Source organism: Leptodactylus fuscus, chromosome 7, assembly GCF_031893055.1.
Source record: "Leptodactylus fuscus isolate aLepFus1 chromosome 7, aLepFus1.hap2, whole genome shotgun sequence".
NCBI lineage: Eukaryota > Metazoa > Chordata > Amphibia > Anura > Leptodactylidae > Leptodactylus > Leptodactylus fuscus.
This window is the reverse complement of record NC_134271.1, coordinates 107,333,216-107,350,825: the sequence shown is the minus strand read 5'-3', so window position 1 is coordinate 107,350,825 and position 17,610 is coordinate 107,333,216. Positions and strand designations below refer to the sequence as shown.

At 41.3% G+C, this 17,610-nt stretch overlaps 1 protein-coding gene across 1 annotated transcript in view; it reads left to right on the top strand.

Annotated features, from left to right (window-relative positions):
- LRRC9 (leucine rich repeat containing 9) overlaps positions 1-17,610 on the top strand; it is an 88,218-nt gene that overhangs the window by 12,071 nt on the left and 58,537 nt on the right. The window contains exons 2-8 of the mRNA XM_075282719.1: positions 4,328-4,418; positions 6,830-7,048; positions 8,090-8,230; positions 9,138-9,201; positions 10,756-10,826; positions 12,457-12,639; positions 15,731-15,886. Of these exons, the coding sequence (XP_075138820.1) occupies positions 4,371-4,418; positions 6,830-7,048; positions 8,090-8,230; positions 9,138-9,201; positions 10,756-10,826; positions 12,457-12,639; positions 15,731-15,886 (882 nt within the window). The 5' untranslated portion in view covers positions 4,328-4,370. The remainder of the gene's footprint in view (positions 1-4,327; positions 4,419-6,829; positions 7,049-8,089; positions 8,231-9,137; positions 9,202-10,755; positions 10,827-12,456; positions 12,640-15,730; positions 15,887-17,610) is intronic.

The window sequence follows — 17,610 nt, the reverse complement described above, 5'->3', positions numbered from 1 at the left end:
GCAGTCATATAGCCACCTGGTGTCCAACTGTCTGTACTGCGGCTTCACAGTCATAGAAAATGCTTGCTTTACAGGATTTACAGGCCGTGATTGATGTAAGACCAGCAACAAATTACACACATGGAATGATGCTTTATTATCAGTGGGGAACCACAAAGATCTGCAGACAACTGGCAATAAAGCAGATTATTCAGCGTATAGTTCTCTCTTCCCTCTGTGCATATCTGTGACAGCAGCTCAGTATAAGAAGTGTCAAATGGATTGTGTCCAATGTGATGCAGTGATAAAGCTGGATGTGTCTGCACATCGTATGCAGTATAAGCTCCTGTCACATTACAATATGCACATGCTAAGAACGCTCTATGCAGCGATGGCAGGGTAGATCTGCTTTACTGTGACGGGCCTGACAGATAAAGGAGCCCTATGTTTATAAAATGTGCTGTTTATAGCAGCTGCTGATATTGTTCACATAAATGCCCACATAGGCATAGAGAGGTTGTCCAGGATAACTATATATGTATATTATATATATATATATATATATATATATATATATATATATATATTAGGTCAGAAGTTGAAAAAAAAATACATCCTCGCATGTGCCCGATGCTCTGGTGTCTCCCAGCATGGCCGAGCTCTGCTGCTCCGGTGTTTTCTCGTGTCCCCGGCACACTGTCAAGTCCTGGGGTGCCTTTTCTTAGACCCCCTTATTGGCCTCTGTGGTTATGTGATTGCTCAGGCCAGTCAGCGGCGGCCCTAGCCTAAGGAAAAGACATGGGATGTCTCAGGTAGTTATCTGTACTGTAAGTTACTATGTGTGTTATCCCTGTCTGTGAAAGAAAACAAAATAATCTTACAAATTTCAAGTTCTGAACTTGCTGGTGGTGAAATGGGGCCAAATTATAAGTTTTGCTGTGGGGCCTGCTTGGTTACCTGTTATACCCCTGCCTGCATGGTAATATTTGTAAGGGGTTTACGTATGTCAGTTGTATCCAGCCAGTTGCTTTATGCCTGAGCTTGGCACATCTTGTGACATTTTATGCACTTTGTGCATCATCCTAGCATCCATAGCTTCAAATAGACAACTAAAAGATTGCAGCATTGTTCTGTCTGCTGTTTAAATGACATCTGCTCCAACTGATGCAAATAATGCAAAAATGGCTTGTTTAGGTGCGCATGGTTTCTGTTTTAGGCTAAGGCCCCATGTTGCAGAAAAACAGCTTTTTATGTTGCAGATTTTGTTGCAGTTTTTTGAGCCAAAGCCAGGAATGAATTGAGCAGAAAGGAGAAGTATAAGAACTTTCTCTATATTTCCCATTCCTTTTGTAGCCATTGTTGGCTTTACCTCAAAAAACCGCAACAAAACCTGCAACAAAAAAAGCTGCATTTCTGCAACATGGGGCCTTAGCCCACCAGTGTCCCTCCAGCCTTTCTGTATGACACTGGAGGGAAACTGCATTGGATAGTTCAACATATGTAAACCGAGAGACATAAAATAGTAATAATGGGGACAGATATACTTTCTGGATTTTCTTTCTGGTCCTTTCCTGAAAATAATAGAGAAGAAAACATCTATAGAGAACATCTATGGCACTTCCTTCAAACATTTTGTTTCAGCATTTTAAAGACTTGTAAAAGCGTTTTTTCTGGCATTTTTGAAGTCTTAAAGAAGCCAATGGAAAAATTTACAGAAAAAAATACCATACTCGCAGCATGTTGCATTTTCAGAAAAAAAGACTATGAACACCACAAAATCCCAAAACTAAAATGTTGTATATTTAGACTGTACAAGGATTTGTTGTAGAGTTTAAAGTAACATCTGTCTACAAAGAAACAACGACAAACAATTTGCAAAAAGTTGCAAAGTGACCTGTGTGAGTTTATCCTTTGAGTAAGACCACACCAGATACAGTGGGGGCAAAAAAGTATTTAGTCAGTCACCAATAGTGCAAGTTCCACCACTTAAAAAGATGAGAGGCGTCTGTAATTTACATCATAGGTAGATCTCAACTATGAGAGACAAAATGAGAAAACAAATCCAGAAAATCACATTGTCTGATTTTGTAAGAATTTATTTGCAAATTATGGTGGAAAATAAGTATTTGGTCAGTAACAAAATTTCATCTCAATACTTTGTTATATATCCTTTGTTGGCAATGACAGAGGTCAAACGTTTCATGTTCAATGCCCTTGCTGATGGAAGGAGGTTTGCACTCAAAATCTCACGATACATGGCCCCGTTCATTCTTTCATGTACCCGGATCAGTCGTCCTGGCCCCTTTGCAGAGAAACAGCCCCAAAGCAGGATGTTTCCACCCCCATGCTTTACAGTAGGTATGGTGTTTGATGGATGCAACTCAGGATTCTTTCTCCTCCAAACACAATGAGTTGTGTTTCCACCAAACAGTTCCAGTTTGGTTTCATCAGACCATAGGACATTCTCCCAATACTCTTCTGGATCATCCATATGCTCTCTAGCAAACTTCAGACGGGCCCGGACATGTACTGGCTTAAGCAGTGGGACACGTCTGGCACTGCAGGATCTGAGTCCCTGGCGGCGTAGTGTGTTACTGATGGTAGGCTTTGTTACATTGGTCCCAGCTCTCTGCAGTTCATTCACTAGGTCCCCGCCTGATTCGGGGATTTTTGCTCACCGTTCTTGTGATCATTTTGACCCCACGGGGTAAGATTTTGCGTGGAGCCCCAGATCGAGGGAGATTATCAGTGGTCTTGTATGTCTTCCATTTTCTAATTATTGCTCCCACAGTTGATTTCTTCAATCCAAGCTGGTTGCCTATTGCAGATTCAGTCTTCCCAGCCTGGTGCAGGGCTACAATTTTGTTTCTGGTGTCCTTTGACAGCTCTTTGGTCTTCACCATAGTGGAGTTTGGAGTCTGACTGTTTGAGTGTGTGCACAGGTGTCTTTTTATACTGATAACAAGTTTAAACAGGTGCCATTACTACAGGTAAGGAGTGGAGGAAAGAGGAGACTCTTAAAGAAGAAGTTACAGGTCTGTGAGAGCCAGAAATCTTGATTGTTTGTAGGTGACCAAATACTTATTTTCCACCATAATTTGCAAATAAATTCTTACAAAATCAGACAATGTGATTTTCTGGATTTGTTTTCTCATTTTGTCTCTCATAGTTGAGGTCTACCTATGATGTAAATTACAGACGCCTCTCATCTTTTTAAGTGGTGGAACTTGCACTATTGGTGACTGACTAAATACTTTTTTGCCCCACTGTACTTTCCACTATAAAATTGCTGCAGTAAAAAGCACCCCTAAATCGGTGTTTTTCTCTCAGGGTAAGTTCACCTGAGACTGCCTCAGGTTCTGGACCAAAATACGGGTAGCTGCGACGGGATGCTGATGCAGTGCACCAGCATCCAGTCACACACTCCGCTTCGGATTAGGCCCAAATGAATGGGCCTAGTCAGGAGGGAGTGTCTCCAGGCAGATGTCGCGAGGCGAATCTGCCTGAAGAATGAGCATCTCGCTTCTTTTTTTCCGGGAGCCAGAACAAACGGCTCCCTGAAAAAACACCTGACCGGCTCCCATTGATTTCAATGAGAGCTGTCTTTTTGGTCAGGATTTTTAGGCGGATACGGCCTCAAAATCCTGACCAAGAAACCCCCGTGTGAGCTTACTCTCAGCGGCTCACTTGCAGATTTCTCTGTAGTTTGTGCACATCTTTCATATGCAAAGGTTAAACTCTGTGGATTAGACCGATTGCAGAACGACCATGCTGAAAGTGGCCTGCATTGAATTAAAAGCTGCACACGGGGACATGGGGATGTATTTCTGGCTCCAGAAGTCTGTGCGCCAAAAAGAAAGGGGACATGCTGCCCAAGGACCAGGGGCACCCTCAGTGAGCTTTGAATTTATTCCTGTATAGCCCCTTATAGGATATCCCTATAAACAGGATCGGGGCATAAGTTGCAGATTGGTAGTGCTTGGCCACTGATCACAAGAACAAGGGGGAATATATAGTCGTAAAGACACACACCGCTCCATTAATTTCAGTGAGACCTTGGGCACCTAATCCACTACTCTGCCTCAATCCTGGATCATGTTATTATTCTATAGGCACCTCTGTATAAGCTGCCCCATGATGGGTAATATACAATTTATAACATCCTGCATTGCTTTCTATAAATTATCAGTAAAGAGAAATACATCTGGGTGTAGAATGATAATGAAGCCATATAGAATGGCCCTGATTGACTCCCACAAGCTATGATGCGTCATTACAAACCTAATCTCACATATTTACATGACAACAGAAGTTTTCATTTCCAGTAAATTATTTCTATTTCATTTAGGGACAGAAATTTGGGATGTTTCTGACATTTTGATGGTGAGAAGATGGTCTCTATTGATGACTTCAATTCAGAAGAAATAATTAAAGAATTGGTAAGTACCATGTAATATTAATGAATCTTTCTAGAGTACAGTGGTGGAAATAGGAGGCGGTAGAATTCTGGGGTCACTATTCCCATAGACATTACAGAAAAGTTGGTTTCTCAATGCTCTCCACTGGAAAGATGACACTCGTTCACACGTGGGCATAGGGGCACATTTTGACAGCGGATTTTGCTTCAAAATCCACCCCTTTACAATGGTGGTCTATGAAGACCGCCGGGCTTCTTTTTTCCGCTAGCGGCAGGCTGCTGCTAGCAGAGAAAAGAAGCGACATGTCCTATCTTCAGGCGGAAACCGCGGCGCGCTGGGCCGCGGCTTCTGCCTAGCGGCAGCACCCTCCTATGTCGGCTCATTCATTTGAGCCGACATAGGAGGGGAAAGCCGCGACCACGATGGTCGCGGAAGGCAGGTTTTGACCAGAGAGAGACGCGTCTCGACGCGTCTCTCTCTGTGTCAAAACCCGCGCGGAACCCCCAACGTGTGAACTAAACCTTACAATACCCAGCCCTCTGCTTCCCTGGGTGGAGTATTTGGAAGTTCATTGAGAACCTATGCACACTTGGTGGAATCAAGCATGCATTGTGTATGGGAAAGGCTGGAGGAATAGCACTGTGGATATGGACCTCCACTTCAAATTCCTCCTCCATTTCCATCCCTGCAGCCTCCCGCTCAGATGAAAGGGCCTAAGCCGCAGAGAGGCACTCGCTGCAGGTTCTGAACCAACAGGGAAATTCATGGCAAGATTGAGCATTCCTCTTCAATGTTTGCTGCCATTGAATTCAGAGCAGAATTTGGCACTGATTTTTAGGTGGAATCTACTCTAAAATTAGTGCCGAATTCTGCTGTATTAATGGACCCTTAGATGTTTTCCTTTGTGGCAGAGGGATAACTTGAAGTTCCTGAGCCTCAAAACAAAATCTGTAATGGGGCCCCCACTAACACTGTGCTATTTATAATCCTAGTGTCCTCTTATGTTGTAGAGAGCCCTTTGGGTCTCCTCTGGCCCCAGGGATTGGAAGCGATTGCTGCATCGTCACGCTGTATAGTTATGCCCCTGCCTTATAGATATTATTGTGGATTGGCAGTAGATTTCACCATGCAGTGGTATATCTACAACGTAAAAAGCAGAAGTATCGGCAGTACATCATCAAATCTGCAGTGATAAAATCCACTTCATGTGAAACCCATGCATTTTGTCAGCGCAGAATCCTTTCTTTGTAAAGACATCTATGATAATGCTATGAATAATGATTATGATGATGATACGCTAATTTATGTGTATTACTATGTGCTCCTTCTGTTTTATGAGCTAGTAATACTATCAAAACTCTGTTCTTGGCCTTGCAGATTAGTTAATTAGAAATATTGCAGAAATGGCAAATGCAGAGGTTACAGCTTTCAAGGCAATATTTCCTAATTGTCGCTTTTCATGAAGTTCTCGCACAGCTCATTTGAGAAAGGTCACATAGCTCAGTATGGACTGTATTGTCTTCTTCTAGTAATTGGAACATGCTATCGTCTTCTACAGGTGTCATATCATTCTCAGGAAGAAAACAATTCCGTATATTAAAAATGATTGATGTTTCAACACCTATGAACTTGTATTATCAACAAAGATATATATACACATATACATGCTATTACCATAAAGTAGGAGTAGCCGCACAGCCAATTGAGGAAATGACAGGAAAGTATAGGAAAATTGACAGCAAACATACGGAAAATGTGCAGTAATGCCTGCAGACTAATTTTTTGCCTTATAAAACCAGTCATAGAGTTGTAGTCAGGGCCAGTTTTGGGTGGAGTCAGAGACGGAAAAATTTGCAGGCAGGTTTTCTGTAAGCCCACATCAGACCACTGTAAAACTGCTGCATTTTAGGGTCTGTGGGGTCTGCAACACCTGGACCCCATGCATTGAACCATACTTAGCCAACCAAAGGATTCCATAGTAATCTATGTTTGTCTCAGTTAGGCCTCGTTCACCTCAGCGTTTGTATTCCGTACGGGGGAGTCCGCGTTCACATTCTACTTTCCTGTCCGCATGATTCGTGCGGGCAGCGCGCCGCAGATTTTACTGCTCCAGCGCTTGCACTTGCATTTGGTATTCCATTTGGGGGGATCACCATGCAGACTCCCCTGGACGGAATCCAAATGCTGATGTGAACGAGGGCTTAGGCCTTGTAGGGAATGGGTGTTGCAGTTGGGCTATAAAATTCTATATATTGCCTTATGGCTGTATGTAATGGGCCCTATTGTGAGTTATGCGATGAAAAAGGAAGGTCAGTCAGGGCATGGTAAAGATGTACTAAGTGATTGCAAATTCAGAATGACTTTTTTATTAATACATGTATATATGTGATGTAAAGATATTTTTTGCTACTGACTATGTTTTTTTCTTGTAGTGTCTGGGCAATGGTGTAAATTACGACAAGATTAGACAAGATGGACCGGCAACAAAAACTCTTGAAATGTTCTTCTCTGGTTATCCGAAAATGGTGGGGCTGTCTTACTTCCCAAATCTTACCAACTTGACCTTAGTTGGACAGAGTATAGAAACTATCTGTGATCTGAAATGTTGCCCACTACTTGAAGAATTGTGGATTACAGAGTGTCAGCTATCTGTAAGTTAGTCTTCATTGTATCAAAATAGAAAAAAAAACATGTTAATGATGCTGTACGGCAGGATAACATATTTTAGAAAAGAGGCAGAATTGGTTATAAATAAAAAAAACATTACTCACTTGACCAATTCTCCAACCCTTGCCGATCTAAAATTTCACACTTCTCTCCTACTTGATGGTCCTTCTTGACACACAGGAAATGACCGCTCAGGGATCGTTCACATCTGCGCCCTGGACTCCGTTCTGCAGGTTTCCGTTTCCTGCACAAAACAGGGCAGGACACGGAAACTTGCAGGCATCTTTCAAACCCATTCATTTGAATGGGATTGAAAAGTGTCCGGCAATGAGCACCGGTGAGCGTTTTATGCTCTCTGCGGCGAAACTGATTTTTTAAAACCGGACACAGAGTCGGGCATGCAGTACTCTGAGTCCGATTTAAAGAAAAATGGTTTTTCTGCGGAGAGTATAAAATGCTCACCGGCGCTCACGGCCGGACTCAGCATGACAGGTTTCCGTCTTCTGCATGCAGAAGACGAAACCTGAGAACGGAGTCTAGACGCTGGTGTGAACCCAGCGTTAGCCAATCACTGGCTACAATGGTGACCTGCCTCAGCCAGTGTATTTTATGTGTATGAAGAAGGACCATAAAGCAGAGACTATCAGAGTCCAAAGAGGAATTTGAACGGCAGATATTGAAATTGGGGTTTGCTGAGGTAAGTAATGCTTCTTCTACTTTTAGTAACTTACTTCTACTTTTACAAGAAGTTTTTGCTATTTTCTAAAATAAAGTTATGACTCCGGACTGCACATTTATAGACTCTTTGTAATGGTAAATTTGCCATTGCTGATACATGATGGGTTCATTTTCGGTAACAGTCCATGATCTTCACTTTTGGAAACCTTTTCTGTCTATAACTAGGACATGTGATATGGAGCAATCTACTATAGCAACATTTACATCATTTACTCATTAAAGCAAATGTCAAAATAATGTGAAATGTGAATGTAATCATATCAGTTATACTTTTTTTTATTTCATAGAAAATCGAGGGACTTCAAGACTGCCAGCATTTGAAAAAACTGTTCCTTTATCATAACAGCATTACCACTATTGAGGGTTTGGAAAACTTAAAGAAACTGGAAGTGGTGTGGCTAAATGATAATGAAATTGAAGTAGTAGAGGTAAGTATCTTATGTAGCTCCTTTACCAGATGCCAACCGCCCATTGACTATATATATCCAAGCGGTCATCACCTGTCTCTACCAGCTATTTGATGTAATCATGGGGACTTGTAATAGGGAGTTTCATAGATCTGATTAAGGGTCCATTCACACGGAGTAACGTGCCGCATGATGTGGCACGTATACGGCGTGTGAGACTTTGCGCGCCGTAAAAGCTCCCATTGATTTCAATGGGAGCTTGGATCATATACGCCGCGTTATTTTGCAGCCGTGATTGTGATTCTGGCTAATACCATCCACAAATTGCAGAAAAAAAACAGATTCGGAAATGCTGTATTTTTCTATATAGGTATAACGGGAGCATAAATTCTTTTTGGACTTTCTGTGAGAAACAGTACTGAAGAGGATGCAATGCATTTTTACCGAGGTCTCTTCTGCAGCGTTTTTTTTGCTGCACTTCACCATATGGGCTAAGACCCCACTTTACAGAAAAGCAGATTATTCTTATTGCAGATTTTGAGCTACAAAAGGAACAGAAAACTACAAGGAATAATTTATACTTATACATCTTGATAAATCCACACTTGGCATTGGCTCATAAAAAACACAGCGAAATCTGCAACAAAAAGCAACTTTTCCGCAATGTGGGTCCTTCGCCTTGTGATCACATCCAGCACTAAATGAAAATGAATTTAAATGAACTAAATTAAAATATAAATCCTTTAAATGGCTTAGTACAACATTATAGAATACTAGCACCAGAGCATCATTATATAATACTAGAACTATCTTCTGTACAGGATACATTGATTTCTTAACTAATAACATTATGAATCATGTACTAGATTTATTAATCGGCTAGAATTTAATTTACATTTTTATCTATTTTTCTTTTTTTTTCTTCAAGGGATTGGATACACTGCAGAATCTTAAAGAGCTTAATCTGGCTGGGAACTTGATAGACTCAATAGGTATGTAAATATAAACTGTGTTAAAGACTGTTCTGTAGTCTTCTCAATTACCTTTCCAGCTGTAATCACACAATCCTTTTAATCCTACCACTAGCAGAGGAATAACATGGCAAATCTCTGGATTAATAGGTGCTACTGTGCATACACTTTGCAGAGCTGTCTTTAAAGCAGGATTCACTCACAGATTTGTTGTGGAATTTCACTTGCAGGATCTGCACCAAAATTGTGCAACACAATACAGTACAATGTTGGTTAATATGTGGATTTTGTTGTGGATATTGGTGTGGATTTTTAGACGGGTTCCACAAAAGAAAATGTATGTGTGTGTGAAAACCTGGGAAAGGAGTTCCTGGTGTCCCCATTCTTTTGTCATGTAGATTTTCCACATCCCTGTTTGCCAAGGGTCCATTGACACGGAGGAAAATGGTGAGGAATTTGGTGTGGAATTTTCCACGTGGAAAAAAAAGCCTCCCATTGATTTCAATGGGTTCTGCTAGATTTTTTTTCCACTAGTGGAATTTCCCATTGATTTCAATGGGTTCTGTGGCACTAGTGGGAAAAAAAAGCTAGCAGAACCCATGGAAATCAATGGGAAATTCCACTAGTGGAAAACAAAGCTAGCAGAACCCATTGAAATCAATGGGAGGCGCTTTTTTCCACGTGGAAAGGCCAAGTGTCCCACTCCACTCCACACCCGACGCGCGAAAGATATATCCGTTTTTATATACTTACATTTGCTGGCCTATGTCTATGTTATTTATACCAACTTGTTTTGTACTGTGCATACTTACCATAATCCCCATCTTCACTCCGGTTCACTGGGTATTTCAGTTGCCCCCTTTGTATTTCTGTTATATGTTGTATTGTTATATGTGGATTTTATACAATAAATTTTTTTTTCACTTTTGCTTAAACTTTAGTACCTGGTGGTTTCTATGGTTTTCCGTTCAATTACACCAGAGGTTATACCCATATGTGGTATAGTTTTGTATATTTATTGTATGTTATTAATAAAAGAGGGATTGCCATCTTATAAAGTGATGGCATAATGCTAGGATATACTGTCACTTTATGATAAGTAACAGTCCAGACAATTAAGGGGAGTCCTGCACTGTGTAATATGATGGCGCTAAATAAGTAAACTAAATAAATAATAGTTTACCCTGCCCAGCCACTCATTGTGAATCAAGACTACTAAATAACTGCAACAGTGCATGTTGCAGTGGCCATTTTAGTTCAATCGAGACAAATCCCAAATAGTTTTGTTAAAAAACTAACAATTTGGAATATTCGAGTCCAACCTAGCTTGTCCCGAAACGGTTCACTCATCTCTAGAAGCAATGCAGTGAAATCAACTTAGCTGTTCAATTTTGTACTGACTGTTATCATGACTCTTCTTCCACATCTTGCATACTTAAGCAGCGGGATGATATGACATACATTTTGACTTTTATTTGACACTGATATGCAGGTAACCTACAGTAGTAGTTTTTATTCCATGAAGGTTATAGACCCAAACATACTATAATTTCTGTGATGGATTTATGTTTGCAGGAAACTGCCTGGATCCAAATATTCATCTGGAGCGACTAAATTTGTCTGGTAATAAGTTATCTTCATTTAAGGTAAGTGTGAAATTTTGTATGTAATAATAATAATAATGTATTTCTATTAAAGAGAAGCTACTATATAGCTGCGATATTATATTATATAAAATATACTGTATATATATATTGCTATATACTTTATATAGCAGTGATGGTGAACCTTTTAGAGGCCGAATGCCCAAACTGCAACCCAAAACCCACTAATTTATCACAAAGTGCCAACAGCAATTTAACCTTAATACTGTGCGGATCCACAATTGTGGACGATGATGGACGATCTGTAATAATATCACTTGTCTGTTATACAACAGATACTGTGTGATAAAAATAGAGAAGGGCCCCCACACAGTACAATCTGCTCCACAGCGGCCGATACACAGTACAATCTTCTCTGCAGTGGGCTCCACACAGTACAATTTGCTCCACAGTGGGCTACACACAGTACAATTTGCTCCACAGTGGACTACACACAGTACAATTTGCTCCACAGTGGGCTACACACAGTACAATTTGCTCCATAGTGGCCAAGACACAGTATAATCTGTTCTACACATGGGTGCCCACAGAGAGGGCTCTGAGTGCCACCTCTGGCACGAGTGCCATAGGTTTGTCATCACTGTTATATAGCCTGATCACTGGCATATAGTGGTAAATACTGTCTCTACACAGGGCTTTGCAGACCATGTAGGTGAATACAGCACAGAAAACATTTAATGACAGGTGACTTCTCTGATGTAATCGTTCACATTTCCTGTCTCTTTCATCTGACCCGCTATGATCACTTCTTTCAGCAGTGACTTGCCTCTGTAAAGTTAGCAAAACAGACCTCTTTGGTTCCTCACTTTTCCAGATGCTTCACCCAAACTGTCCTCATCTACATAAAGCCACCATGCTACATGCCACCTCACTTATATAATACTAGTCTCTGCCTGCGAGTTTGTCTGCGTGTTGTTGGCAGGATGCATAGAGCAGGAGCTTATCACTGTAGTAGGCAGGGTCCTTTTGCTGTATGTTGATGAGCTCCGCCTCCTGGCCTCCCCTCACCCCTCTCATTGGTGGGCAGTGAGAGAAGGGGGAGCGTCCTATACCTCATCTCTAGCAGAGCACTGGAGGGACACTCCCTCTTCATTTAATTAATTCAGGTCCTGTGCTGGCTGCAGTGCCAGCAAAATATGCCATGTGTGCCAGGGGTTGTTGATCCCTGCTCTAAATTCGTGAAATTTGGGCAATACAAGGATGGCCCCCAATTTTTTCCACAGACCATTGGATATCTCCATGCACTCAGTACAGTCAAAAGGTGTGCATGCAATTTAAGAAGATTCCATTCCATTCTATGCATTGTAAAGAGTGAAAATCCACAGCAAAACTTGACATACTACGAATTTTAAATCCACACCACGAGTCAATCTGTACTGCAGATTTTTTGTGCAGTGCATGAGATTTTTTTATCTACCTTACTGCTATTATCGACTAGCAGGTTTTTTTTATGTAAAAAGTCTGCAGCATATACATGCCTAAAGGCACATTTTTATAATCAAAGAAGCAGTGTATCTTTCTGCAAACGTGTTGTGGCCCTAACCTCATAAAGTTATTTGATTGTTTTGTTTTACTTTTCTATTAACACTTTATTTATTTATTTATTTTTTAGGAGATCACAAATTTATCAAGACTTCCAAACCTGAAGGATTTAGGCCTTAAAGATCCACAATACAGTCCTAACCCAGTGTGCCTTTTCTGTAATTATGCTACACATGTGTTATATCATATACCACAGCTACAAAGACTTGATACGTATGATGTATCCCATAAACAAATCAAGGATTTAGCTGAAGTAAGTCATTTCTTCAAATATTTTGCAGCTTGGAGTTGAATATTCTTTGTTCACATATTGTCAATCTGAAATCATACATTTTAATCTTAAAGGGATTCTACCATTAAAATGCTTTTTTTTCTAGTTAACACGTCGGAATAGCCTTAAGAAAGGCTATTCGTCTCCTACCTTTATAAGTTGCCTCCGGCCCGCCGTTCAGTAGAAATACCCGTTTTTACCGGTATGCAAATGAGTTCTCTCGCAGCACTGGGGGCGGGCCCCAGTGCTCAAACAGCACTGGGGGCATCCCCAATGCTGCCAGAGAACTCTCTCCAGCAACACCTCCATCTTCAACAGCAACCGCCTCTTCTGCCATCTTCTTTCAGCTGGGATCACACTCCGGCACCTGCACAGCTGGCTCTTCCATCGGGACGCAGGCAAGAGCCAAGTGCACAGGCCAGCCGGTGGCCATTTTTTGAAGGCCGCTTACGTACGCATGCACAGTACGCTCCTGTTCTCCATAGAACTACAGGAGTGTTTCTTAAGGCTATTCCGACATGTTAACTAGAAAAAAAAGTATTTTAATGGTAGAATCCCTTTAAGAGAGTAAATATCAGGATCCATGAATACATTAGAGCTGCGTGCACAGAGCAATTGCAGAAATGAAGCTAAGAAGTGCAGCAGAAAATGTACAATAAAAAAGCTTGTGGGTTTTTTTTTTGCTCCTTTTTCTCTGTGTTTTTCATTTTTAACTTCCTCAACACATATAAGTCTAAGGGTCCATTCACACGGAGGAAAATGGTGAGGAATTTGGTGTGAAATTTCAGCTTTTTTTTCTACTCCTGGAAAAAAGAACTGACCAACTCCCATTGATTTTGGATTCCGCCTCAAAATCCTGACCAAAGTACCCTGTGTGACCTCAGCCTGAGGGTAAGTTCACACGGGGTATTTTAGACCGAAACCTGAGCTGGAGGCAGGTTCTGATCCAAAATGCGGGTTGTCGCGACTGAATGCCGGTGCACTGTACTGGCATCCAGTCGCGCACTCTGCTCCGGATTAGGCCCAATGAATGAGCCTAGTCGGGAGAAGGGAGTATCCAGGCCGAATCTCGAGGCGAAACGGCCTGAAGAATATGCACCTCGCTTCTTTTTCCGGGAGCCGGAACAAGCCAGCTCCCGGAAAAACACCTCACCGGCTCACATTGATTTCAATGGGAGCCGTCTTATTGGTCAGGATTTTGAGGCGAATACGGCCTTAAAATCCTGACCAAAAAACCCTGTATGAACTTACCCTTACGGTCCATTCACACTGAGTTTTTTGGAGAGGAAAAAATCCGCTTCAGGAATTAGGAAATGTCTTTTCCTCCAGCACAGTGTATGGACCCTGAAAAAAAACGCTAGCGGTTTTTCTACACAGTTTTTGTCAATTCCACGTGGATTTTCCGCCTCCCATTGACTACGTTGATTTTTGCAGTCTGCCCAAAGGAAGCTTTTTTTCTGCTACTGGAAAAAAAAAAGAGCCAGCGGAACCCATAGAACTCTATGGGGAGGCGTTTTTTCCATGTGGATTCTAACAGCGCCAAAATCCTCGCCAAAACATTCAGTGTGACTAGACTCTTAAAGGAAAAATGCAGTGTTTCCACAGGTGAAAGTAACATACTGCATTTTTCAAAACACATTGTTTCTGCAGTGTTTTTTTTGGTGGCAGACTCCATTTACAACTGGTGTTATACTAGTCTCAATTAAAAGTGCACCAAAGTACGACCTCATTCACTTGTGGTACATATGGACCTGCTATTCTATGTTGTTCATGAATAGCAGCCCATTCTGCTCATTTGCAAGTAGTGTACTGTCCATGGTTGATCCGCTTTTCATGTTTGTGAAAATAAGATTATTTTTTTTTTCCATTTTCTATACTTTGTATTTCTATAATTTTTACTTTTGTGCTGCATCTATGATACATAAGAATGAGTAAAAGAAAAGGATGTTTCCACCGATTTTTTTTATTTTTTTATTTTATTTTATTTGGTTTGCAAAAAAAGATCACAGATGTCTGAAATTGAAGTGAATGGGTATGTAAGGTTTCCGCAATAAGCCGACGTGTAACTGTGGCTTCAGATGTGTCGTACAATTTACGTCAGTTTCTGGTGTAAATCTTTTGAGGCTGTTGGAGGACCCATTGGAGGCCCAGTTAAACAATGGAAAACCCTTAGGCTAAGGCCCCATGGGCCGTATCCACAGCACTAAAGCGCTGCGGGAAGAGCCGCTGCGTGAAGGCATTGCGGTTCTTCCCACAACGCTTTCAACAGAAAGTTTGCAGAGTTTTACTCCGCAGACTTTCTGTTACAATTATATCTATGGGAAAGTCGCCGGCGTTCCCGTAGATATAATTGACATGCTGTGATTTTGAAAACCGCAATGGTTTTGAAAATCGCAGCGTGTCCGCACTGCGTTTTTTTCTGCAAAGTGGGCATGGGATTCGCATGAATCCCATCCCTTTTGCTTGCACTGTAAAACGCCGCGATTTTTCCCGCAGCGTTTCAGCCGCGGGCAAATCGTGGCGTTTACGTCCCGTGGGGCCCCGGCCTTAGTGCACATGGCCAAGCCCGCTCCTTGGAAACCGGTCTGTATGTGGGCCGTGGTATCCAGTCTGAACATGGCCATGTGCATAGGAGTCATTGCATCGTTGTTATTTAGGATGCAATGAGCTCCCAAACAGCCAGATTGCTACAGTAATGAACTTATAGAGTTATATCTGTTCATTACTGTAGCGATTGGAGCTGTTCAGGAGCTCACTACATGATAACTGACTATGATACATTGACCCCTATGAACATGACCATGGTCAGTCCAAGTACTACAGGCCTTAGTTGTTTTTTTAACATAAATAAGGCTTGTGCAAAAAATGTAATCTTTTTTATGGAAGAAAACTGTCTTAAAACTAATAATAAATCCCCCACTGTATTGTCACAAAACCAGGAAGTGCTTTATTTTCTGACTCCTGTTTAATATTTTGGAGGGCTGTATTGTGGGCGAAATTGAACCTACCAACATTGTTCAGTGGTATTAGTGATGTGTCTGTTTGTAACCACCTTTAACTTTTCTCTTTATAGTCTACAGTCATGAAAAAACTGATGTACTATAACATGCGTATGAAGACAGTCCACCGGCAACTGAGGGAAGAATTAGAAAAACTGGAAAATGTAAAGATCAAATTGGAACAAACACATCAGGACAGAATGAAAAAACTTCTTTTCCAAGTTAAAACTGTAAGTATTAAAGCATTATTTACAAGTAAGGTGGGTCAATACTTTTCTCTAATTAAACTTTTTTTTTTTCTGAAAAACTCAACAGAAAACTCATATGAATTTCCACAGCACAAAACTGAAAAACGCGATGAAAAACACATTTGCATGCACGTTTTTTTCTTTCTTCGACAGAAAACGCCTCATTTTAGGGGCCACACGGAGGCTCAGTGGCTAGCATTGCAGCCTTGCAGCGCTGGAGTCCTGGTGTTCAAATCCCCCCAAGGGCAAAAAAAACATCTGCAAGGAGTTTGTATGTTTGCCCCGTGTTTGCATGGATTTCCATCCCATATTTCAAAAAGACATACTGATAGGGAAATATGTACATTGTGATCTCTATGTGGGGCTCACAATCTACATTTAAAAAAAAAAGAAAACGCTGCGTTTTCTCTGCGGTTTTTTACGCTGCGTTTTTTGCTGCTTTTCCGCCCAGTGGTGCCTTAGCCTTAAGAGGTTTTTCCCATGAAAATCACAATTTTAAATTGTAGATAATTAAAAGTTGAGCATTTTTACAAACATAACGGGCCTAGGGCAAAGCTGACTGCACATGACTGCCGGCCACAAGAAAATGGCCGCTTACAATACTGTGGCTGACTGCGGCTGCCCGAGGCATAGAAGTTTTAAGCCAACCCCCGGAAGAAGATTTTTAATGGTAGAATCCTTTTAAAGATTTTCTCTGATCATCTTAGTGATGACAGTCTGTTGTCTTATCAGTTGCCAAAGAATATGACCATGAATACATGAACTTGGTATACTTTGAAACCCAGTCATAATTACCTTGTGGTGTAAGAAATGTGGTGCAGCAAAAATGCAAAAATTCCATTTTTCATTTTTACCTTCTTCACCCCTTATTAGTTTATGTTAAAAAAAAATCTATCATTTCTGCAGGTGAAATCGACATGCTGCATTTTTCAAAAATTTGCACGTTTTTGAAATGCCCATTTCAATAGTGTTTTTTTCCATAATGTGTGGATGAGATTGCCTAAAATTTAATTCACTTTGATGGTACTGTAGAACCCGGCATTCTTTTCCACAACCAAAAGCATTGTGTTTCAGCCTAAGGGTGCATTCACACTACGTTTACGGCAGCTTATTCTGAACGTAAAACACGTTCAGAATAAGCGGCGTCTAAAGCAGCTCCATTCATCTCTATGGGAGCCGGCATACGAGCGCTCCCCATAGAAATGAATGGGCTGCTTCTTTCACTCCGAGCAGTCCCATTGAAGTGAATGGGATGTGCTCGCATGTACGGCAAGCTCTGCTCATGCCGGAGCGTACACGCCGGCACTCCCCATTCACTTCAATGGGACTGCTCGGAGTGAAAGAAGCAGCCCATTCATTTCTATGGGGAGCGCTCGTATGCCGGCTCCCATAGAGATGAATGGAGCTGCTTTAGACGCCGCTTATTCTGAACGTGTTTTACGTTCAGAATAAGCTAGCATTTACTCAGTGTGAATTCACCCTTAGCCTGAAAGCGTTTTAAATGATAAAAATGATCTCCCATATTTGGGACAGGATGGAATTTTTCGTTGAGATGAGGAACACTGGCTTCCTCCTCATTGTCTTCATCTGGATCAACATTGTAGAACAGGCTGAGCTGTTACAAATTTACTGTATTACTATTCTGTATCTATTACTGTCTTACTACTACTGTATAATGGTGTACACGTTGTTATTTATCTGTTCTT